The 25,127-nt window shown below is 42.8% G+C and overlaps 1 protein-coding gene across 1 annotated transcript; it reads right to left on the bottom strand.

Moving 5' to 3' along the window:
* Positions 1 to 208: 208 nt before the first annotated feature.
* ptbp2b (polypyrimidine tract binding protein 2b) lies at positions 209 to 19,390 on the bottom strand. The gene is made up of 14 exons (XM_071362277.1): positions 19,249 to 19,390; positions 18,510 to 18,540; positions 18,362 to 18,413; positions 17,088 to 17,263; positions 14,755 to 14,898; positions 14,289 to 14,564; positions 13,897 to 14,092; positions 11,812 to 11,889; positions 9,120 to 9,235; positions 5,718 to 5,751; positions 5,072 to 5,164; positions 3,753 to 3,969; positions 1,779 to 1,856; positions 209 to 1,612 (listed from the first exon to the last, which is right to left on the bottom strand). Exons 1-14 carry the CDS (start codon positions 19,254 to 19,256, stop codon positions 1,483 to 1,485), a joined length of 1,629 nt encoding a protein of 542 aa, XP_071218378.1. The 5' UTR covers positions 19,257 to 19,390; the 3' UTR covers positions 209 to 1,482.
* Between the last annotated feature and the right edge of the window lie 5,737 nt (positions 19,391 to 25,127).

Here is a 25,127-nt window from a genome sequence, read left to right as displayed (position 1 = left end):
TTGCAGTTTTGTGCCACAAAGAAATTTTGATTTCCCACCCTGGGCAGAGAAAATCAGAACAGTAAGAGTGAGGTGTAGAGGAGAAAGAAAGCGAGAGCATAGAGACAGAAGAGGGTGAATAGAGCTACAGGAAAGTTTATTGAGCATGCTACAGATGTAAATCAGAGTAGGTACACACAGCAGGAACCATCAAACATGGACTCACGCGGTAGAAAATGAGCTTTTAATCGTGCCTTTTCCAAACTATATTGATTATTACAATTGAGATGTAAAAACTCAATCCATGTAGAAAATATTGATAACTTTTCCCCACACATTCCAATCTTTTTGTTGTTGTTGTTGCTTCAACTGAAGCTGTGTAGTTTAAGGGTAATTCTTGACCAAAAAACACCACAGAAGATTGTTGAAATCAAAGAGAAACATTCTGTGAGGGTTCGACTTTGATTTGTATTGTTCCCCCTTCTCAAACACATAATCCACATTTGTTTCTGTGAAATATTTTTCTTTTAAATTAAATCGTAAAGTAGGACTATAGGCACATTTACTTTGGTCCCAACAGGTAGTCCGTCCTCATGTACAATCATACTTCACTTTCACCAGTGAACACATTGCCCATCTGGATGTTGGACGCATGCAACAGCAACATGTCTTCACTACTACCATGACCCATTAGTACATGCTCAAAAAGATTCACTGCCATTTTCAATCAAAGAAAGAAAAAAAATGACCAAAGGGGAACATTGACTATGCAAGTAAGGTTTGAAAAACATCTAGACAGCATTTACAGTCAGTAAGGGAACATCTAAGCAGTCATCCTTAGCAGGTGAAGTGTACAATGGCGTCAACAGCCTTTACAGTAATCATTCTCAACCCGGGCAAAATTACCTTCTTGAGTTGTTTGGGATTAAACAACCCAACCAACTGAATAGAGATGGGCTTCCTTATCTAAGTCCGCTAAATCAGGTTAATCATCAACAAAGCGCAAAAGCAAAACTATTAAATCTACATTTCAAATGGGTGAACATCAAGTAATGTAAAAGGGGAGGGGGAAACAAAACAGAAACCACAACCAAACAGAATGTGCCTAGACCTCTATCACTTTTAGAAACGTAAGGAGGCAAAACGATGAGAATATTTTGCTGAGTAAGGCACATTTTCGCTGATTCATTCTAAGAAAAAGAGGGAATCCAATTCATTCTCGTGATGAACAAAGGGAGGGAGCTTGCCAACCACACAAACTAAGGCGGAGGGGGATAAGGGGACCTAGACGGGTGATGTTTTACGACAATGACATCGTAGAAACTACCATCACATCTAGTGTGGGGCTTTTGATAATCTATATTGTCTAAAAAGGAATGACTGGTTCAAATGTTTTCCCTAGGAGGTGAGTATCATTGTGGTCTCCCCGAGGGGACTGAACAGGTGAGCACCACACATTGAGATTTGTCAGAGAAGGGGTTGGGTTGTGATGGCGTGGTTCATCTAGATGGTGGACTTGGAGAAGGAGACCTTCAGGTGGTGGTTGCTGCCCATGTCGTAGTTGTGGAGGTCCATCAAGGCCTGGATAGCCTCCTCGACTGTAGACATCTGGAGTAGCGCCATTTTGTGGCCTCTATATTGGGGAGGAGAAGAACGTGTTCAGATAACCACGATCTAGTCAAACACACAGGTGGTAAAATTATGATGATGATGGCAGCACATTCCAAATGGTGTTCCAAGGTCCAGGCTTGGGACTAAATTTGATCAGAAGTTACAGGCAGTTAAAGATAGTGTCTTACTGGAAAAACTTGAATGCCTTCACAGTGCCACCTGCGTTAGAGAACAGCTGTCTCAGATCCTCCTCAGTCACGTCCTCCCTGTCGAATCCGAAATCAACAGTGAGCGAAACTCAACGCAAGCACATTCAGCCATGTCAATGCAATGGTACACTTTAAACTACTTAAATTTACTTGTGTTGCAAGACCTTCTAACCAGCACTACAACCAACCCTTAAAGACGATACTTCGGGATTTTGGCAAGAGGCCCTTTATCTACTTCCCCAGAGTCAGATGAACTTGTGGATACCATTTTTAGGTCTCTGCATCCAGTATGAAGGAAGTTCAAGGTAGTTTCGCAAGCCAATGCTAACTAGCGTTAGTGGTTAGCCCAATGACGAAGTCTACAGGAACAGCTAGCATGGTAGCTGTTCCCATAGACTTCCAGTCATTGCGCTAACGTTAGTTAGCAACATCCTTCAAACTGCACGCAGAGACATACAAATGGTATCCACAAGTTAGTCGGACTCTGGAAGTAAAGGTCTTCATTGCCAAAACCTCAACGTATCCCTTTAAATACAGTAGCAAAACTACAAAATAATATAGTCTAGTGCAAACCGCAACCAAATAACATATACTATATATACACAAAAGTATGTGGACACCCCTTCAAATGAGTGGATCCTGCTAATTCACCCACACCCGTTGTTGACAGGTGCATAAAAATTGAGCACAGCCATGCAATCTCAATAGACAAACATTGGCAGCAGAATGGCCTTAATGAAGAGCTCAGTGACTGTCAACGTGGCACTTTCATAGGATTCCACCTTTCCAACAAGTCAGTTAGTCAAATGTCTGCCCTGTTAGAGCTGCCCCGGTCAACTGTAAGTCCTGTTATTGTGAAGTGGAAACGTCTAGGAGCAACAACAGCTCAGCTGCAAAGTGGTAAGCCATACAAGCTCTCAGAACGGGACCAGCGAGTGCTAAAGCGCGTAACAATAGTCTGTCCTCGGTTGCAACACTAATAACCGAGTTCCAAACTGCCTCTGGAAGCAACGCCAGCACAATAACTTTTTGTCGGGCGCTTCATGAAATGGGTTTCCTTGGCAGATAGCCGCACACAAGCCTAAGATCACCATGCGCAATGCCAAGCGTTGGCTGGAGTGGTGTAATGCTTGCCGCCATTGGACTCTGGAGCATTGGAAACGCTTTCTCTGGAGTGATGAATCACGCCTCACCATCTGGCAGTCCGACGGACGAATCTGGGTTTGGCGAATGCCAGTAGAACGCTACCTGTCCCAATGCATAGTGCCAACTGTAAAGTTTGGTGGGGGAGAAATAATGGTCTGAGGCTGTTTATCATGGTTTGGGCTAGGCCCCTTAGATCCGGTGAAGGGAAATCTTAACCCTACAGCTTACAATAACATTCTGGACGATTCTGTGCTTCCAACTTTGTCTCAACAGTTTGGGGAAGGCCCTTTCCTGTTTCAGTATGATAATTCCCCCGTGCACAAAGAGGTCCATACAGAAATGTTGTGTCGAGATCAATGTGGAAGAACTTGACTGGATTGCACAGAGCCCTGACCTCAACCACATCGAACACCTTTGAGATGAATTGGAACTCCGACTGCGAGCCAGGTCTAATCGCCCAAAATCAGTGCCCAACCTTATAAATGCTTGTGGCTGAATGTAATCAAGTCCCCGCAGCAATGTTTCAACATCTAGTGGAACGCATTCCCAGAAGAGTGGAGGCTGTTATAGCAGCAAAGGGGGGGACCAAATCCATATTAATGCCCATGATTTTGGAATGAGATGTTTGAGGAGCAGGTGTCCACATACTTTTGGTCATGTAGCGTAACAGAGCGGCAGCATATAATGAAAACAGTAGTGGAACGAGAACAGAGCCTTGAGGAACTCCATAGACCATGCTAATGCACTAGCTAGCACACAAACATGAAATGTTAGACAGAATCAAGCCAAACCACAAGACAAACTCACGGGACGTTGGAGAGGTGGAGCGTGGCGGACGGAGGAAAGATGTTCTGAAAGTTCTTGGAGCCTGGCTTTTTGAAGCGGTGCAGGGGGGAGTTGGTGAAGTCCTTGGTTAGGCCCTGGTCATCCAGCCCTTCCCTGGGCAGCTGCACCGTCTGGTGCTTGGAGAGCGTCACACGGATGATCTTCCCGTACATCTTCTGGCCGTTCAGGTGGCTCATCGCTGAGGAAAGGCACATAGGAAACATGGTTACAGTGACATGTTTCTCATGTGGTTAATGTGGAGATGTTTCTCTGCCATTAATTAGAAACATGAAATGAATTGATTCATTAACTGATTAGTTAGGAACAGGGTTTCCGTCAGAAAAATGTGGCCCCGGACATTTGACCAGCAGGATTTAAATTCACTGGAAATTTGAGAAATGGATCAGATCGATATGCATTGGGTACTTAACCTGATTAGGGGTGCTGCTCAGAATGACAGAAATTAATTACATTTAGATTGTGGCAATTTATTTTAACAGAACATGCAACTCGAAGATGCACGGGATGCAACGGTGTGCATCCTTCTTACGAAATTCCGATGCGCACTTTGATGATAAAGTAAATGTGGACAGTTATTCTCTCTCAGACAAGACGAGTAAAGCAAACAGAAAAATCACTAGCCTGTCTAACTACTATCCTCCATTGTAGAAGAGTTTATCTATTCTATTAATCTTGTCAATCTGTGCGAGAAAGAATGCCTGGGACGATAGATCCAAATTCATACAACCAGTAGGCAGGCCTAGGATACATACAAAACAACTAAAAAGCTTTGAGGCTGATGCAGCAGATCAGAACATTTAGCTTAATGTCGTCACATTATAAGCGAAGGCAATGCAATAGGTTACGCTGCGCAAATGTTCATTCCATAACGCAGTTAGCAGGAAAACACTTGTCAAAAGCACACCGCACATGGGAGGAGTTTAATCTGACCAATAAAAATACCCATAAATGTTTATAAAAAAAAAAAAAGGACAACTAAAGATGCAACAACTAGCACGGGTTACTAATATGACTACCGGACAATGAAAGAAAGGTGATTTGAAAACCAATAGAACATAAGAGGCGCTACTGGTTGCAATGGCATATGGAAGTCTTTATGAAATAATTGCCTCGACGATATGGTCGGATTTTGGCTTTATGCTACTGTCAAGCAAGGTAAGACCTCATAATATTATTATTATTTTTTTATGACATGTGTTTTCAAGTTGCATGCTGCCTGACGCGCTGAAGCCTGCCAACCGTTGCCTACGCATGTGAATGGTAAATGGGAACCCACTCACCGAGCTGGGCCTGGTTCCCGTCCGACATCTGGATGAGAGCACTGTCCTTCTTATTGTAGAGGATCTTCACGCGCTGAGCATCACCATACACCCCTTCATTATAATGATAGGCAGACGGCGGGAGGAAGAGAGAGGAGGAGAGAGCAAAAGGCAGGCAGAGGAGAGGGAGGAGTGAACCATGAAGGACAAAGTTAGTGCTTTAGGGAGTTTAAATATGAGACGTGAAAAAGGATGGAGCAATCATCCATATGATTTAAACCAATCAAAGAGAGTCTTCGAACAATAGCCTTATAACAGAGAGAGAGAATAGAGAGAATAGAGAGAATATGCTGATAAAATCCCTCCAAAAAACAAGCTTTGAAATGAAAAATAAAAATAAATACATGCCAAATAATCAACCATGCATTAGCGTAATTTATTCATGGAGTGAGATGGAGAGAGATGAGACTAGAGGCCTTGAAGGCCAAAATCTGTACTCAACTGAATCAATATGTGCGATTAAACAAAACGTGAAAGAAAAACATGAAACAGTTACTCAACTATGGAAATACTAACCATAAATCAAATGAGATAGAGAAAACAAAAAACATGGAGTAAAAAAAAAAAAACTAAAAACGGAAAAGGTAGAGTGCTAACGATAACATACCGAAGAGGGTAAACAGACTTTGGGGCGTAACCATCTTTAGAAGGAGAGAAGAGCAAGCAGCGTAAGACAGGTAGAGAGAAGAGTCGGAGGTAGAGCGGAGATGGACAGATCATCCATAACGGAGGGTGGTTTCCCGTAGAATGGTGAGGTGGTCATGGAGCATGGGTTCAAGGCAGTTAATTGGGGAAGTTGGTCCGAGGAGGAACATTTTTGTTCAGGCACAAAGCATGAACGTGTGGGAGGAGGGGGGAGGAAAGGAGGAGGGTGAGGACAGGACACAAAGGGGGAAACACGGAAGGGTGGGAATGAACGAGGGGAAGGGGGGTGGGAGGGGGCAGCAATGCGGAGTAAATCAAAAACAAAGAGTTGGGGTGGGGGACAAAAATAAAAACAGGTCAGTACATTGGAAATGCAGGAGTTTGGTCAGAAAATGGCTGGAATTGGTTTTGCTGTGGGGGGCTTTAATCCCAAACATACAAGGAAATAATAGTGCCAAATGTCAACACCTGAGACCAAAGGGGGAGCAGAGTACATTTACACCCAAGCCTAGTTTGTGGCCAATAGTGATGAGGGGGGGCATGGATTGGGCATGCAGAAGAGTCTCAAGTTAAGGTTTTAGTAAAGCAAGTAAGCTTGGTAGCATATGAAATGCAGGAATATTGGTTAAAGCGGGTGGCAGGGGCGCTACCCTCTATCAATTTCCAAAGGAGGAGCGTTTGGGGCATGCAGGTAAAGACATGAAAACCACCTTACAAAGTTATGGCATAAAACAGACCCAGTGTTTGGAGAGAGAAATGATCTGAGAATATTACTTCTGTCGAGAATTTATAGATATAGCATAGATAGAGACAGTGGCTGAGAAAATTTGGTGTGGGAGTGGTTGGTATAGCCCCCACAGTTCATACCAACTTGACATAGCTTAGAGAAATTCATTGGGAGAGAGGAGTGAAGGAGGGGGGGGCTTGACAGAAAAGAACGACAGTTAGGAAGGACTATCACTTGACATGAAAGAGGGAGAAAGGGAGGGAGGGAGAGAAAGAGAGAAAGAGTTTAGGAGACAGCGGTTAAAATTTGCACAGAATGCATAGCAGATAGAGAAAGAGAGAGAGTGAACGGAGCCCCTCCATTCACTAAGACAGAGCCTGAGAAGTAACTGCAGTTCAGTTGACTTAGGCTATGGAGACAAAACATATGCAAGCACTGAGGCTAACATAAAATTCACAAATGAGCACCGATGTAAGAATGCATCATCATCATCACTCGCATTACATCTCTTGACTGGATGTGCAACCTCGTTCATTCCCACCCTTCCGTCTTTCCTCATGGTGAATGACGCTTGACAGAGAAACACAATCCACTCATCTTGGTACTTACACCCTCAGACTAACCCTTTTAATTAAAGCCTGATGTCCTATAGACGGGTTGGTTGTTTAGCGGCAAAACAGACAGGGTTGGCTTATCGACTGTTGACATGTTAACTGTTGCCTCCAAATGTTTATTGAAAGCATAAATACATTTGCACCATAGGCAAATGTCTCAAACACATCATAACATTTGTTGGTTAGCTAGCTAGCAAATTTTAGCCATATTAGCATTGACATGAAATCAGTCAAAAACAAGATCATTAACAAGATACAAGGAGCTGACACCTACGATTCCCATGGCTGCTTCTTGTCATTGTTTCTAGCTATCTGACCATTCAGAATCATAACGCGCGGCTTGTGGCCACTGATTCGCACGCATCATTTGTGATGTTGTCAGCTAACCCGTCTATATAGACGGATTGGTTGCTTAGCAACAAAACAGTGTGCGCAACTATGGGCAAAACAGATTGGGTTGGCTTACACGGAACCCAAACCGGCTGCGTGCGCCATCGTGCATAAATGTATTTTGTCCCCCCACACCATACGCGATCACGACACGCAGGTTAAAATGTCAAAACAAACTCTGAACCAACTTTAATAATTTGGGGACAGGTCATAAAGCATTAAACATTTATGGCAATTTAGCTAGTTAGCTTGCACTTGCTAGCTAATTTGTCCTATTTAGCTAGCTTGCTGTTGCTAGCTAATTTGTCCTGGGACATAAAACATTGAGTTGTTATTTTACCTGAAATGCACAAGGTCCTCTACTCCGCCAATTAATCCACACATAAAACGGTCAACAGAATCTTTTCTAGTCATCTCTTCCTTCCAGGCTTTTTCTTCTCTTGACTTTATATTGCGATTGGCAACTTTCATAAAATCAGGTGCATTACCGCCACTGACCTCGTTCGTCTTTCAGTCACCCACGTGGGTATAACCAATGAGGAGATGGCACATGGGTACCTGCTTCTATAAACCAATGAGGAGATGGGAGAGGCAGGACTTGCAGCGCGATCTGCTTCAGAAATAGAACTGATTTCTATTTTAGCCCTTGGCAACGTAGACGCTCGTTGGTGTGCGTGAGCATTGTTAGTGCAATAATTGAATAACATGGATTTCTACGTTTATTTTGCAACGCTCACGCACGGTGTAGTCACCCTGTTCGATTGTTGACAACATGTAAACTACATTTGTCGCCAATGTCTATTGAAAACAAATATATTTGCACAATGAGCACTTGTCTCAAACACATTGATAAAGTTGTTGGTTAGCTAGCGAATTTTTGCATAGACGTGACGTCAAAACAATATATGCTATCAAAGACAAGATAAAACGAGCCACTTATTCTCACTGTTGCTAACTATCTGTTCTTCCAGAATCACAACAGACTTCTGCCCATTGAATCGTGCGCTTCGTTTGAGGTTTATTTGTTGTCAGCTAACCCGTCTATGTCAGTCTTTACGCAGGGAATTAAGTGATACAAAAACAATTTAAAAAACAAACACAATGCATATTGTGTGGATTGCGTGGCAATATCAGGTCAATTAGACTTTTTCCCAAGAATAGGTTATTAGGGATCTCTTTTGGGAGTCTTAATCACTTAAAATGTTATGCAAGGAAAACCGGGTCTGCATTTCCAAGGGCTAAACTAGATGTGTGTGCAGCAGAGCTTTATAGAATAACAGTCAAGGAATACTGAGCAACACTGAATATAGTAGTCATTTAAGTTGTAGCCATCTTATAAAATATATTTTCAGATCTGTGTACTGATCAAGGGGTATAATAGATAATTCCATGCAGGTATTGAGTACTTGTGCAACTAAATGTAAGGGTGGACTAAAGCCAAATTCTACAGATGAGGATATTTCCCTCCAAATTTCTGAGCCTTTCCACTAATGAAATAACACCAGTCATACCAACCATAATAAATGTCTGCTCCATGTCAGAAACAATGAACAAGTATGTAACGTCAGCGAAGCATGAGATCCTCCTGTAGGAGGAGAGCGAGAAAGGGGGAGGTCTGGGGGATGTTACTGACCTCTTCGTTGAGGTTGCTGACCAGGAGCACGCCGCTGCAGCCAGAGTGTCCGGAGAGCGCCACCCTCCCTGCAGCTGCCGCCGCTGCAGCCGCGGCACTCAGAGGACTGATGGCTCCTGGAGGAATGGCCAGAGAGCCAGGCACGTTAACATGGTAATGGGGACAGAGAGCAAGCACAGGCAAAGCACAACACAGAGCCATGTGCTACAGCAGGGGTTGGTCCCATTTTGATAAACATTTTTCACAACCCCACCATGTAAAAAAAAGAAAAGAAAAACTAATGTAATCAACAGCCTATGTCTTTAAAAAAAAATAATAATTGGGGCTTCTTTTTCCCCCCCCAATCTGAATGAAGTATAGTTTGAAATGACTGAAATGCACCAGAAAGGTATTGGGAAGTTTAGAAGATCATCAGGAATAGGGGAGATCCCCCCAGTCTGATTTAGTGCCTGGTCTTGCCCACCTTGTTTTAATGAGTACTGCGCGGCTTGTGGGCATTGTAAAGCACAACAGAAGACACGTATGTGTTCCTGAGAGTCGTATCTTTCAGTGATGGGGTCATAGTATTAAACCGTTCAAAAAGATAGACACATTGGTAGGAGGAAAACAGGCACCACTGTTTATTACAACCGCATCTAGCAGCTAGTACCAGAGGTTACTGACGTACCGAGGTGCTATGAACCCGAGCACTTTTTTTTGTCGAGTTTCTCACAACTCCATTTTCAAACCAGACAACCCCACTTGGGGTTGCAACCCCTAGTTTGGGAATCGATGCGCTAGTGTGCATGCCATGCCCGCAGACATTTACATAATGGGCCGGACACGCACACAGGAGCACGTGCACTCACATGGGGACACGTGCTCACGCACACACAACCTCTGTCAAAAGCTATTCAAGACACACGAAAGGTTAGTCAACTCTAAAGCTAACCTTTCATTATTCCACATTCTAAGTCCTTTCATAACAACATCCTTGGTTATTCTCAAGCAACTATCATACACTGAACAAAAATATGAAAAGGGCAACATGTAAAAGTGTTGGTCCCATGTTTCATGAGCTGAAATAAAAGAACCCAGAAAATGTCCATACGCACCAAAAAAAAATCTCAAATTGTGCACAAATTTGTTTACATCTCTGTTAGTGAGCTTTTCTCCTTTGCCAAGACAATCCATCCACCTGGCAGGTGTGGCATATCAAGAAGCTGATTAAAGAGCATGATCATTATACAGGTGCAAATTGTGCTAGGGACAAAAAAAAATAAAAAAAATAACTAAAATGTGCAGTTTTGTCACATAATACAATGCCACAGATGATGCAAATTGAGGGAGCGTGCAATTGTCATGCAGACACGTCCACCAGAGCTGTTGCCAGATCATTTTATATTAATTTCTCGACGATAAGCCGCCTCCAACGTAGTTTAAGAGAATTTGGCAGTACGTCCAACCGGTTTCATAACCGCAGACCACGTGTAACCACGCCAGCCTAGGACCTAGACACCTGGCTTCTTCACCTGCGGAATTGTCTGAGACTAGCTACCCGGACAGCTGATGATACTGTGGGTTTGCACAATCTAAGAATATCTGCACAAAATGTCAGAAACCATCTCAGGGAAGCTCAACTGCGTATTCGTCAACCTCAAGAGTCCTGACCTGACTGCAGTTCGGCATCATAACAAACTTCAGCGGGCAAACGCTCACCTTCGATAGCCACTGGCACGCTGGAGAAGTGTGCTCTTCACAGATGAATCCTGGTTTCAACTGTACCTGGCAGATAGCGTACCGTGTATGGCGTCGTGTGGGCGAGTGGTTTCAAATCACATACACATATTTAGCAACTGTTATTGCGGGTGTAGCGAAATGCTTGTTTGCTGATGTCAGCGTTGTGAACAGAGTGCCCCATGGTGGCGGTGGGGTTATGGTTTGGGCAGGCATAAGCTACAGACAACCAACATAATTGCACTTTATCGATGGCAATTTAAATGCACAGAGATACCGTGACGAGATCCTGAAAACCCATTGTCGTGCCATTCATCCTCCACCATCACCTCATGTTTCAGCATGATAATGCACAGCCCCATGTCGCAGGGATCTGTACACAATTCCTGGAAGCTGAAAATGTCCCAGTTCTTCCATGTCCTGCATACGCAGACATGTCACCCATTGAGCCTGTTTGGGATGCTCTGGATCGACATGTACAACAGCGTGTTGCAGTTTCTGCCAATATCCAGCAACTTCGCACAGCCATTTAAGAGGAGTGGGACAACATTCCACAGGCCACAATCAACAGCCTGATCAACTCGAAGGAGATGTGTCGCGCTGCATGACATCACACCAGATACTGACTGGTTTTCAGATCCACCTCCCTACTTATTTTTTTTTTAAAGGTATCTGTGACCAGATACATATCTGTAATCCCAGACACATGAAATCCATAGATTAGGACCTAATGAATTTCTCAATTTCCTTATATAAACTGTAACTCAGTCAAATCCTTAAAATTGTTGCGGTTATATTTTTGTTCAGTGTAATTTCAAACAAGTCAATCATGCTAGTAGACGTGTTTTCTTCCTTGGTCTGACAGGAGTGGTTGCTATATCACCAGCTATTTCTGTCTCTTTTGCCCCGAGACAACAGACACACCAGGTAAGACTTGAGAGTGAAAGAAAGAAAAGATAACGTAAAGCATAGTTACCTCCGCCCTGCGAGTAGGAGAGAGAAGACTGAAACCCTCCACCGCTAGAGTAGGGAGCTACCATTCCTGAGGGGGTACCTACAGAGAGTGTGTACAGGAAAAGGCTCAAATATACACTTTGGGTAGGGCTGGATGTGAGCAGTTATAATGTAGAAAAGCAAATCGACAAGGCCCTTTTATGGCTTGGAACAGACTGTCGATAATATACAGTGACCCATTTTGTTCTCGTTCCTTCTTTTGTTGGTCACTTCGTGGTGTGTTACTGGACTGGTATGGATTTGTTGTCCACCTACTACCTCTACAAAGCATTAGATATGTACAGTTGAAAGTTTACATACACCTTACCCAAATACAATTAAACTCAGTTTCACAATTCCTGACATTTAATCCCAGTAAAAATTCCGTTTTAGGATCACCACTTTATTTTAAGAATGTGAAATGTCAGAATAATAGTAGAGAAAATTATTTATTTCAGCTTCTATTTCTTTCATCACATTCCCAGTGGGTCAGAAGTTTACATACACTTAATTACTATTTGGTAGCATTGACTTTAAAATGTTTAACTTGGGTCAAATGTTTCAGGTAGCCTTCCACAAGCTTCCCATAATAAGTTGGGTGAATTTTGGACCATTCCTCCTGACAGAGCTGGTGTAACAGTCAGGTTTGTAGGCCTCCTTGCACGCACACGCTTTTTCAGTTCTGCCCACAAATGCTCTCTAGGATTGAGGTCAGGGCTTTGTGATGGCCACTCCAATACCTTGACTTTGTTGTCCTTAAGCCATTTTGCCACAACTCTGATAGTATGCTTGGGGTCATTGTCCATTTGGAAGACCGATTTGCAACCAAGCTTCAACTTCCTGACTGATGTCTTGATGTTGCTTCAATATATCCACATAATTTTCCTCCTCATGATGCCATCTATTTTGTGAAGTGCACCAGTCCCTCCTGCAGCAAAGCACCCCCACAACATGATGCTGCCACCCCCGTGCTTCACGGTTGGGATGGTGTTCTTCGGCTTGCAAGCTTCCCCCTTTTTCCTCCAAACATAACGATGGTCATTATGGCCAAACAGTTTTGTTTTTGTTTCATCAGACCAGAGGATATTTCTCCAAAAAGTACAATCTTTGTCCCCATGTGTAGTTGCAAACCATAGTCTGGCTGTTTTATGCCGGTTTGGAGCAGTGGTTCTTCCTTGATGAGCAGCCTTTCAGGTTATGTCGATATAGGACTCGTTTTACTGTGGATATAGATACTTTTGTACCGTTTCCTCCAGCATCTTCACAAAGTCCTTTGCTGTTGTTCTGGGATTGATTTGCAGTTTTCGCACCAAAGTACGTTCATCTCTAGGAGACAGAATGTGTCTCCTTCCTGAGCGGTATGACGGCTGCGTGGTCCCATGGTGTTTATGCATACTATTGTTTGTACAGATGAAAGTGGTGCCTTCAGGCGTTTGGAAATTGCTCACAAGGATGCACCAGACTTGCGGAGGTCTACATTTTTTCCCCCTGAGGTCTTGGCTGATTTCTTTGATTTTCCCATGTCGTCAAACAAAAAGGCACTGAGTTTAAAGGTAGGCCTTGAAATACATCCACAGGTACACCTCCAATTGACTCAAATTATATCAATTAGCCTATCAGAAGCTTCTAAAGCCATGACATCATTTTCAGGAATTTTCCAAACTGTTTAAAAGGTACAGTCAACTTAGTACATGTAAACTTCTGACCCACTTGAATTGTGATACAGTGAATTATAAGTGAAATAATCCGTCTGTAAACAATTGTTGGAAAAATTACTTGTGTCATGCACAAAGTAGATGTCCTAACCGACTTGCCAAAACTATAGTTTGTTAAACAAGACATTTGTGGAGTGGTTGAAAAATGAGTTAATGACTCCAACCTAAGTGCATGTAAACTTCCGACTTCAACTGTATATACCCAGCCTCCCATTGAGAGAAAACACTTAGTGGTATTGACTTTTATACAGAGGAGAGAGAGCTGACTGGACTGAGCTGACTGGAAAAAAAGAAGAGAGAACAGAGGGAGAGAGAAGAGAGAAGATGGTTAGACGGGTGGAGGCAGGTCTTACCAAGCAGGGAGGAGTCCTTGTTGAGGGCGGCAGCCATGGCAGGGTCTAGGGAGGGCTGGCCGTCGCCAGCGGGCAGCTCGGGCCGGGTGTAGTCGCGGCTCTTGTCGTTGTTGTACTTGACATTGAGGTTGACCAGTTTGGAGAAGTCGATCCGCAGTGTGCAACATGAGTTGTAGATGTTCTGGCCGTCCAGGGACTGGAGAAAGTGATGAAAGAAATATAACTTCAGTAGTAAGCTTTTTGTTTTTATAATTTTTGTTTTCAACATTGTGATATTCTGGAGAGAGAGATATCAGGAGACAAAACGGAATTGTTATCAACCTTAATTTTAACAGGTAAATTGACTGAGAACTGAGGAACTGAATATACTACTGGTTTGAATGTCTGCTCACCAGTCTGGCTTGCTGGGCGTTGACTGGTTCGCTGAACTGGAGCAGGGCCTGGAACTGGTTGTTCTTGGTGAACGTGATGATCTTCATGACTGTTCCAAACTTGGAGAAGATCTGCTGGAGGACATCCAGAGTGACGGGGTAGAACATGTTGTCGATGATTATCCTGAGCACGGGGCTCGGGGCCTGCGCTAGAACACTATCCAGCGCACTGGTGTCAGAGTTGGGAGAGCCACCCTCCTGAACCGCCGACACTGCCTGGAGGACAGCCTGTGCACGCTGGGCGGGTATGTATGAAAGAGAGGAAGAGCGAGGAAGAGAGAAAATAAGAAATTAAGATGGCAGTCTGCACTTTCATAGATTTAGTTGCAAATGCCAAGGCTGCCTAGTACAACATTTCTGTGTGTCTACACTAGAGACTCAATACTAGTCATGCACAGGTGTATTTTCTGGGAAAGGACAATCTCACCTGGTTGAGAGCACTGTCTGTCTTGAGCTCCTTGTGGTTAGAGAACTGGATGAAAACGGGGACGTTGCGGACCTGAGGCGTCACTGCCGTATAGTAGTTCACCATTGTAACGGCCGCCTCCTCTGTACCCAGCTCGAGGAACGCCTTGCACACGGACAGAGGACCATTTTAAGAAAGACAAGAGGAAACATTTGTTCTATGCCCAGTACTACGTTGTAGTATTAAATTGCTTGGTAAATTAAAAATAAAATAAAAACTTAGGTTCATGAGTTCCTGACCATTTGACCTGAACAGAGAAAGCTCGGGCGAGGTTTAACACAAGAGTACCACTAACGCGGGCGCATTTTGGTCTTTTACCCCTTTTAAACTGTGTGTTTGAGCTACAGATTTAATTGGATTTGTCCATTTCTACTGCATCCGTAGATAGCAACTATTAGCCTCTGTGATTAACGAGGGCTGAGCTGGGTTTGAGAGAAGGTAAGGGGTTATTCTACATAGATCATAGGAAATCTTAGGACAGTGTCTATAATGTAATAAGCTCACATAGTTGCAGTCAAACTCCACAGTTGTTACTGAGTAATTGGATATTAATTTTCCGGTGAGCAAACAATTTCTGTACTTACAGCATTCATATGAATTAATTTATCGGGTTTTGATTTGGTGGACCTTATTTGTAAATCAAAGTCATGAATGCAACAGTTTGTCAAATTGTTTTGTGTTCTACTTGTAGCCCTGGTTGTCTTGAAAATAAAATAGTAAAACACTTAATTGTGAGGCTAAATATAAGAGCTAGACATGCAGATAAATGAAAGTCATAAATGAAAAGACGATTCTTGCTGGGGTCTCGGGACTGATACGGTTAAAGGGATACTTCAAAATTGTCAATGAAGCCCTTCATCTATGAGTCAGATAAACTCATACCATGTTCCCTCTCTGCTTCAGTTTGAAGGAAGTTGCTAACTACGGTTAGCACAATTGCTAACTAGCAGTAGCGCAATGACTGAAAGTCATGCTAGCTGTTGCTGTTGACTTCCAGTCATTGCGCTAACATTAGTTAGTTATTGGTACGAGAAACTACCTCGCAACTCCCTTCATACTGGATGCAGACACATACAAGTGGTATATACACAAGTTTCTAACTCTGGGGAAGTAGGCAAAGGGTCTAAATCAATGCAAAAATCACTTTTAATTTGGGGTCGGCAGCAGGCGGTCCACAGACCAAAACCAGCCCCAAAGTTGGTTAAGGTTTGAAAAAAATGAAGACTAAAATCACCAGGAATTCAGCAAAAATGAGTTTCATTTAGGTTATCTGTTCACCAAGTATTCCCATTAGATTTTTTTTAATTTTTTAAAAGATGTCATCGTGTCTCAATGTATGAAATGATTGTATACTGAACAAAAATAGGAACGCAACATGCTACATTGTAAACGATTTCACAGAATTACAGATCATAAGGAAATCAGTTAATTTAAATGAATACATTAGGCCCTAATCTACGGATTTCACATGACTGGGCAGGGGCGCAGCGATGGGTGGGCATAGGCCCACCCACTTGGAAGCCAGGCCCAGCCAATCAGAATTAGTTTTTCCCCACAAAAGAGCATTAATACAGACAGAAGTTTCATCAGCTGTCTGGTCTCAGACAATCTTGCAGGTGAAGAAGCAGGATGTGGAGGTCCTGGGCTGGCGTGGTTACACATGCTCTGCGGTTGTGAGGTCGGTTGGAAGTACTGCCAAATTCTCTAAAACAATGTTGGAGGCAGCTTATGGTAGAGAAATTAACATTAAATTCTCTGGCTACAACTCTGATAGACAGTCCTGCAGTTAACAGGCCAATTGCATGTCCTTCAAAACTTCAGACATCTGTGGCATTGTGTTGTGTGACAAAACTGCACATTTTAGAGTGGCCTTTTATTGTCCCCAGGACAAGGTGCATCTGTATAATGATTATGCTGTTTAATCAGCTTCTTGATATGTTACACCTGTCAGGTGGATGGATTATCTTGGCAAAAGAGAAATGCTCACTAAACAGGGATGTGATCAAATTTTTGCACCAAATTTGAGGAAAATAAATTGGAACATTTCTGTGATCTTTTTACATGTTGCCTTTTTATTGTTGTTCTGTATATTTAAAAATAATAATTTTTGTGCATAGTTATGGTCAATTTGCAGTAGTATACAACTTATAATATTGTTCCACCCCCCGACCATCAGCTCCATAGTTGCATACCCCTGCTTTTTATGGTCAGGATAAACTCCTGGCCCTAATCATGCCACTACAATAACGGCAACAAAAAAGAATATCCAATAGAATTTCCGCCACAAAACTCACCTGATTTTTGCCCTTCAGCATGAGGATATTGGTGACCTTGCCGAACGGTAGACCCAGGGCGATGACCTCCGTCTCAGACACCTCACTGGGCAGCTTCCGGATGTGGAGCACCCGGGATGGGGGACTCTCCATCCTGTCCTCTACTCTCAGTTTTTTACTGCTGTCATTGCCGTTAGCTATGAAATCAAGCATCGTGCATGAATATATCGCATCAACTGTTGGTCAGCCCTTAAATTTACTTTTTTATATTTCACTTGCAAGTCAGTTAAGAACAAATTCTTATTTACAATGGAGGCCTACCGGGGAACAGTGGATTAACTGCCTTGTTCAGGGGCAGTTAACGGCAGATTTTTACCTTGTCAGCTCGGGGATTCGATCCAGCAACCTTTTAGTTACTGGCCCAACACTCTTGTTTTGAGTATCTGTACTTCTGTATATCTGATACTTAAGTATATTTTAGCAATTACATTTACTTTTGATACTTAAGTATATGTAAAAACAAATACTTTTAGACTTTTACTCAAGTAGTATATTACTGGGTGACTTCCACTTTTACTCAAGTCATTTCCTACTAAGGTATCTTTACTTATACTAAAGTATGACAATTGGGTACTTTTTCCCACCACTGCAAGTACAGTGAAATGCTTTACTTACAAGGCCTGAACCCAAAAATGTAGTAATCAATATCAATATAACACTATAAATAACATCAAATCCTTTCTGGGTAACAAGTGGGGAGTGGAAAACTAGCTGTTATTGGCAGAGCAGTTTGGAACTCTTTCTTATTAGTTTAACTAATTTACCGCCTCAGGCAGGCCAAAACTCTTTTTAATTTTTTTATTGAACCAGGCAAGTCAGTTAAGCGCAAATTTTTATTTACAATGACGGCCTACCCCGGACAACACTGGTCCAATTGTGCGCCTGCCTATGGGCCTCCCAATTACAGCCGGATGTGATACAGCCTGGATTTGAACCAGGGAGTGCCTTAGACCGCTGTGCCACTCAGCAGCCACTCCATCACACCACAACAGGCTGAAATTTCAGGCGGTATTTTCAAACAGCTCTTACACAAAAAGGGCATCATCATAATTATTAGTATTATTCCAACCTCAATGTGGAAATATATATGTAAAACACAGGGGAAGGAATCACATTTTTGTCTACACTGGGCCTTTAAAACATGTCAATGACAATTGACTGGATAATATGTTAGAATGTGAATGGCTTTAGCTTTACTTTCCTATATGGCTGGATGGGAGAGAAAAAGTGCTCACCAGTCACAGAGTTAGGGCTGGTGCTGTAGAGATTTAATTCATCTGAGCCTCTCTGTAAAATAAGAATGCATACATTAATATATTTGGTACATAATTTCCCAATTGATGAAAGTGTCCTGAAAAGTCAGGTGCTAAAGTGCAAACTTACCTTCACGCCAACTGCAACATCAGTGGCAATGCTGAATAAGAAACATGAAAATTAACGGAACCAAAAATATTGCTAGGGTGTCTGCAATTAATAATCAAGTTAGCTACGCCTACTATCCTACCGGTTTGCTAACGTTATCCATCCAGGCTAAAACCGTCTTCCAAGGCGCGTGAGTTTTGGCTTTCAATTATATTTCGCTAAATGTGTATTCATCGTATTTACAGGTTGGATATAAAAGCGCATTGCAAATTCTACTTTAGTATATTCGAGTATCAGACCTTGCCAGCTAGCGGTACATGAAAGCTAGCTACAGTGCCCACCTAACTCATCCGAAGAGACAAAGGAAAACCTGCCATACTACCATAACAAAGCGCAGGGGTGCCTGCACGCCTAGCTAGGTAGTAGCGAACATACTGAGAATAACAACACGACATTGTGAATGGTTAGCCAAACGAACTTGTAGAAATATTGACGCTACTCAATTTTTGCGTAGTCATCACACCTCCTGGGTAGCTAGTTATACCAACCAACACACGATGTCAAATTCTACTGTACTCGCATTAGCTAGCTAATGTAATTCTAACAAGATGGGTGGCAGACGGGCACCATGTCCAGAACGAAGGCAAACGTGGCCCAGTGAGTTAGCTAGCTTGCTAACGTTATTGAATAGCTATTTCCATGCAACATTAAAACCTTTAGCGAATCTAATTAAGAGCAACATGCAAACGTGAACACATACCCGTCCATTGCCGAATGAGGTTTATTTTCGTGTATCTATTTATTCTTTAAACCTCAGCTCCACTCAGACACACAAGCACGTCAGCAAAATGGTCGCAAATGCTGTCATGAAGTATGCCGAGAGACGGAAAATGCCGAACAAAACCGAGTTTCCACAGTGCATCAGTGGGAATGGCTTAATTCCACATTTTAAAGATATACTTTCTTTAAATATGAGTTTAGGCAAGTGTTATTGTTTGCTACTTAAGTTTTTAAAAGCATTTTATTGAACAAAACATTCCCGCACTTGCATTTATTGTCATTATAAGGGAAACAACAGCTTCAGGTGTTAGCCGGCAGGTAGCCTAGTGGTTAGCGTGTTGGGCTGAAAGGTTGCTAGATCGAATCCCCGAGCTAACATCCCCAAGCTGATAAGGTAAAAATCTGCCGTTCTGCCCCTGAACAAGGCAGTTAACTCACTTTTCCTAGGCCGTCATTGTAAATAAGAATTTGTTCTTAACTGACTTGCCTAGTTAAATAAATAAAACAATCAGCAAAAACTCAATCACAAGCCACTGGACCTCACTACCAGTACTTATTCATGACTTATGCAACTTCAGATCCTTAATCAATGTACAACTACACTGAACAAAAATATAAGTGCAACATGTAAAGTGGCCCCATGTTTCATGAGCTGAAATTGTCTATACACACAATCAATAAAATTTATTTATAACCAATCAAATGTATTTATAAAGCCCTTTTTTAAATCAGCAGATGTCACAAAGTGCTTTACAGAAACCCAGCCTAAAACCCCAAACAGCAAGCAATGCAGATGTAGAAACACAGTGGCTAGGGAAAAACTCCCTAGAAAGGAAGAAACCTAGAGAGGAACCAGGCTCTGAGGGGTGGCCAGTCCTCTTCCGGCTGTGCCGGGTGGCGATAGTACATGGCCATTAAGGCCAGATTGTTCTTCAATATGTTCAAACGTTCATAAATGACCAGCAGGGTCATTCAGAGGTAGAGACAGCAGCTGCGATGGAGTCAAAAACAGTAGGTCCGGGCAAGATGGCAAGTCCGGTGAACAGGTTAACCTTTCATTGCTACCCATCCCGGATCCGGGAGCATCCTCATCAAAAAAGCTGACTAGCATAGCCTAGCCTAACGCGACAGGGATATCATATAATATAATTTTCATGAAATCAGAAGTCCAATACAGCAAATGAAAGATAAACATCTTGTGAATCCAGCCATCATTTCCCGATTTTTAAAATGTTTTACATCGAAAACACAATATGTATTTCTATTAGCTAACCACAATAGCAAAAGACTCAACCGCATATTTTCACAATTTTTGTACCTCATAGGTAGTTATCACAAAACCGACCAAATAGAGATATAATTAGTCACTAACCAAGAAACAACTTCAACAGATGACAGTCTTATAACATGTTATACAATAAATTTATGTTTTATTCGAAAATGTGCATATTTGAGGTATAAATCATAGTTTTACATTGCAGCTACCATCAAAAATATCACCAAAGCAGCCAGAATAATTAGAGAGCAACGTGAAATACCTAAATACTCATCATAAAACATTTATGAAAAATACATGGTGTACAGCAAATGAAAGATAAACATCTTGTGAATCCAGCCAATATTTCTGATTTTTTTAAGTGTTTTACAGCGAAAACACAATATAGCATTATATTAGCTTACCACAATAGCTAAACACACAAATGCATTTATTAGCAGCAAAAGGTAGCCATCGCAAAAACCAGCAAAAGATATAAAATTAATCACTAACCTTGACCAACTTCATCAGATGACAGTCTTATAACATCAGGTTATACAATACACTTATGTTTTGTTCGAAAATGTGCATATTTAGAGCTGCAAACCGTGGTTATACATTGTGAATATGTAGCATCGATTCACCAAATTGTCCGGAGCTATTTTGGACACTCACCTAATCTGACCAAAGAACTCATCATAAACTTTACTAAAAAATACATGTTGGACAGCAAATGAAAGATACACTAGTTCTTAATGCAACCGCCATGTTAGATTTTTTAAAATAACTTTACCATAACAAACAGCTTACGTTATAGCGAGACAGCGCCCGCAAAAAGGGCGAATAATAGGACTCAACATTTTCCACAGAAATACGAAATAACATCATAAATTGTTCTTACTTTTGCTGAGCTTCCATCAGAATCTTGTACAAGGAGTCCTAGGTCCAGAATAAATCGTTGTTTGGTTTTAGAATGTCCTTCTCTCCTGTCGAATTCGCTCCACAAGGCTAGCCAATATTGATGACGTTCCCAATTTCTCTCGACGCAGAGAACGGAAAACTCCAAAAGTCCCATTAAACGTTGAATAAACTGATAAAACTCGGTTGAAAAAAACTACTTTATGATGTTTTTCTAATATGTATCAAATAAAAACAAAGCCGGAGATATTAGCCGTGTATACCGAACGCTTATCATAAGACAATATGGAGGTACTTCCCGCGCACTGGTAGACAAAGAAAATTCTGGACACGTCATTCCAAGAGCTCTTGTTCGACCTCAGATCAAGCTAGACACCCCATTCCACCTTCCACTGCCTGTTGACATCTAGTGGAAGGCGTATGCAGTGCATGCATATCCATAAATATAAGGCAGGCCCTGGAACATAGCATCGTTTTCAGATTTTTCACTTCCTGTCTGGAAGTTTGCTGCAAAATGAGTTCTGTTTTACTCACAGATACAATTCAAACAGTTTTAGAAACGTGAGTGTTTTCTATCCAATAGTAATAATAATATGCATATTGTACGATCTAGAATAGAGTACGAGGCAGTTTAATTTGGGCACGATTTTTTCCAAAGTGGAAACAGCGCCCCCATATTGACAAGAATTAACCAACCATGCTATTTTTATTTTTTTATTTTTACAGTTTATATTGTACATAATGTTGCTACTACCGTCTCTTATGACCGAAAAGAGCTTCTGGAAATCAAAACAGCGATTGAACTGGATGAAGAATTTCACTTTAATGAGTCGGACAAGAGGGATTTACTTCAGACACCCAAACAGGCCCTCATCCCAGAAAGAGATGAGAAAGAGACAGAAAAGATATTGCGGAAAGAGATTGTGGTGCCTTGTGAGGATCTGTCGACGAGTGGCTAATCTGCCCTTGCCATCCGTACTACTGGCCAACATACAATCGCTGGAAAATAAATGGGACAAACTAAAAAGCATGTGTATCCTTCCAACGGGACATTAAAAACTGTAATATCTTACGTTTCACTGAGTCATGGCTGAACGACGACATGAATAACATACAGGTGGCGGGTTATAAACTGTATTGGCAGGATAGAACAGCAGCCTCTGGTAAGACAAGGGGTGGCGGTGTATGTATATTTGTAAACAGCTGGTGCAATATCTAAGGAAGTCTCGAGGTGTTGCTCGCTGGAGGTAGAGTATCTCATGATAAGCTGTAGACCACACTATCTACCTAGAGAGTTTATTTTTTATTTTTTGTAGCTGTCTACATACCAGCACAGACCGATGCTGGCACTAAGACCGCACTCAATTTGCTGTATACCGCCATAAGCAAACAGGAAAACACTAATCCAGAGGCGGGGCTCCTAGTGGCCGGGGACTTTAATGCAGGGAAAATTAAATTCGTTATACCTCATTTCTATCAGCATGTTAAATGTGCAACCAGAGGGGGAAAAATGCTAGACCACCTTTACTCCACAAACAGAGACACATACAAAGCTCTCCCTCTTCCTCCATTTGGCAAATCTAACCATAATTATATCCTCCTGATTCCTGCTTACAAGCAAAAACTAAAGCAGGAAGTACCAGTGACTCGCTCAATATGGAAGTGGTCAGATGACGCAGATGCTACACCACAGGATTGTTTTGATAGCACAGACTGGAATATGTTCCGGGATTCATCCAATGGAATTGAGGAATACACCACCTCAGTCATCGGCTTCATCAATAAGTGCATCGATGACATCATCCCCACAGTGACTGTACGTACATATCCCAACCAGAAGCCATGGATTACAGGCAACATTCGCGTCAAGCTAAAAGCTAGAGCTGCCGCTTTCAAGGAGCGTGAGACGATTCCGGACGCTTATAACAAATCCCGCTATGCCCTCAGACAAACCATCAAACAAGCAAAGCATCAATAAAGGATTAAGATTGAATCCTACTACACTAGCTCTGACGCTCGTCGGATGTGGCAGGGCATGAAAACTATTACGGACTACAAAGGGAAACCCAGACGTGAGCTGCCAAGTGACGCGAGCCTACCAGACGAGCTAAATGCCTTTAATGCTCGATTCAAGGCAAGCAACACCGAGACATGCACGAAAGCTCCAGCTGTTCTGGATGACTGTGATAACGCTCTCGGCAGCCGATGAGAACAAAACCTGAAAAAAACGCTGGGCCAGACGGTTTACCAGGACGTGTACTCAAAGCCTGCGCGGACCAACTGTCAAGTGTCTTACATTTACATTACATTTAAGTCATTTAGCAGACGCTCTTATCCAGAGCGACTTACAAGTTGGTGCATTCACCTTATGATGTCCAGTGGAACAACCACTTTACAATAGTGCATCTAACTCTAAGGGGGGGGGTTAGAAGGATTACTTTATCCTATCCTAGGTATTCCTTAAAGAGGTGGGGTTTCAGGTGTCTCCGGAAGGTGGTGATTGATTCCGCGGACCTGGCGTCGTGGGGGAGTTTGTTCCACCATTGGGGTGCCAGAGCAGCGAACAGTTTTGACTGGGCTGAGCGGGAGCTGTACTTCCTCAGAGGTAGGGAGGCGAGCAGGCCAGAGGTGGATGAACGCAGTGCCCTTGTTTGGGTGTAGGGCCTGATCAGAGCCTGAAGGTACGGAGGTGCCGTTCCCCTCACAGCTCCGTAGGCAAGCACCATGGTCTTGTAGCGGATGCGAGCTTCAACTGGAAGCCAGTGGAGAGAGCGGAGGAGCGGGGTGACGTGAGAGAACTTGGGAAGGTTGAACACCAGACGGGCTGCGGCGTTCTGGATGAGTTGTAGGGGTTTAATCGCACAGGCAGGGAGCCCAGCCAACAGCGAGTTGCAGTAATCCAGACGGGAGATGACAAGTGCCTGGATTAGGACCTGCGCCGCTTCCTGTGTGAGGCAGGGTCGTACTCTGCGAATGTTGTAGAGCATGAACCTACAGGAACGGGTCACCGCCTTGATGTTGGTTGAGAACGACAGGGTGTTGTCCAGGATCACGCCAAGGTTCTTAGCGCTCTGGGAGGAGGACACAATGGAGTTGTCAACCGTGATGGCAAGATCATGGAACGGGCAGTCCTTCCCCGGGAGGAAGAGCAGCTCCGTCTTGCCGAGGTTCAGCTTGAGGTGGTGATCCGTCATCCACACTGATATGTCTGCCAGACATGCAGAGATGCGATTCGCCACCTGGTTATCAGAAGGGGGAAAGGAGAAGATTAATTGTGTGTCGTCGTCTTCACTGACATTTTCAAACTCTCCCTGACCGAGCCTGTAATGCCTACATGTTTCAAGCAGAACACCATAGTCCCTGTGCCCAAGGAAGCGAAGGAAACCTGCCTAAATGATTACCGCCCCGTGGCACTCACGTCAGTAGCCATGAAGTGCTTTGAAAGGCTGGTCATGGCTCACATCAACAGCATCCTCCCAGAAACCCTAGACCCATTCCAATTTACATACCGCTCCAACAGATTCACAGATGATGCAGTCTCTATTGCACTCCACACTGCCCTTTCACACCTGGACAAAAGGAACACCTATGTGAGAATGCTATTCATTGACTACAGCTCAGCATTCAACACTATAATACTCTCAAAGCTAAGGACCCTGGGACTAAACACCTCCCTCTGCAACTGG

Source organism: Salvelinus alpinus, chromosome 23, assembly GCF_045679555.1.
Source record: "Salvelinus alpinus chromosome 23, SLU_Salpinus.1, whole genome shotgun sequence".
In the NCBI taxonomy this organism is placed as follows: Eukaryota; Metazoa; Chordata; class Actinopteri; order Salmoniformes; family Salmonidae; genus Salvelinus; species Salvelinus alpinus.
This window is presented reverse-complemented; position numbering and strand designations above follow the sequence as displayed.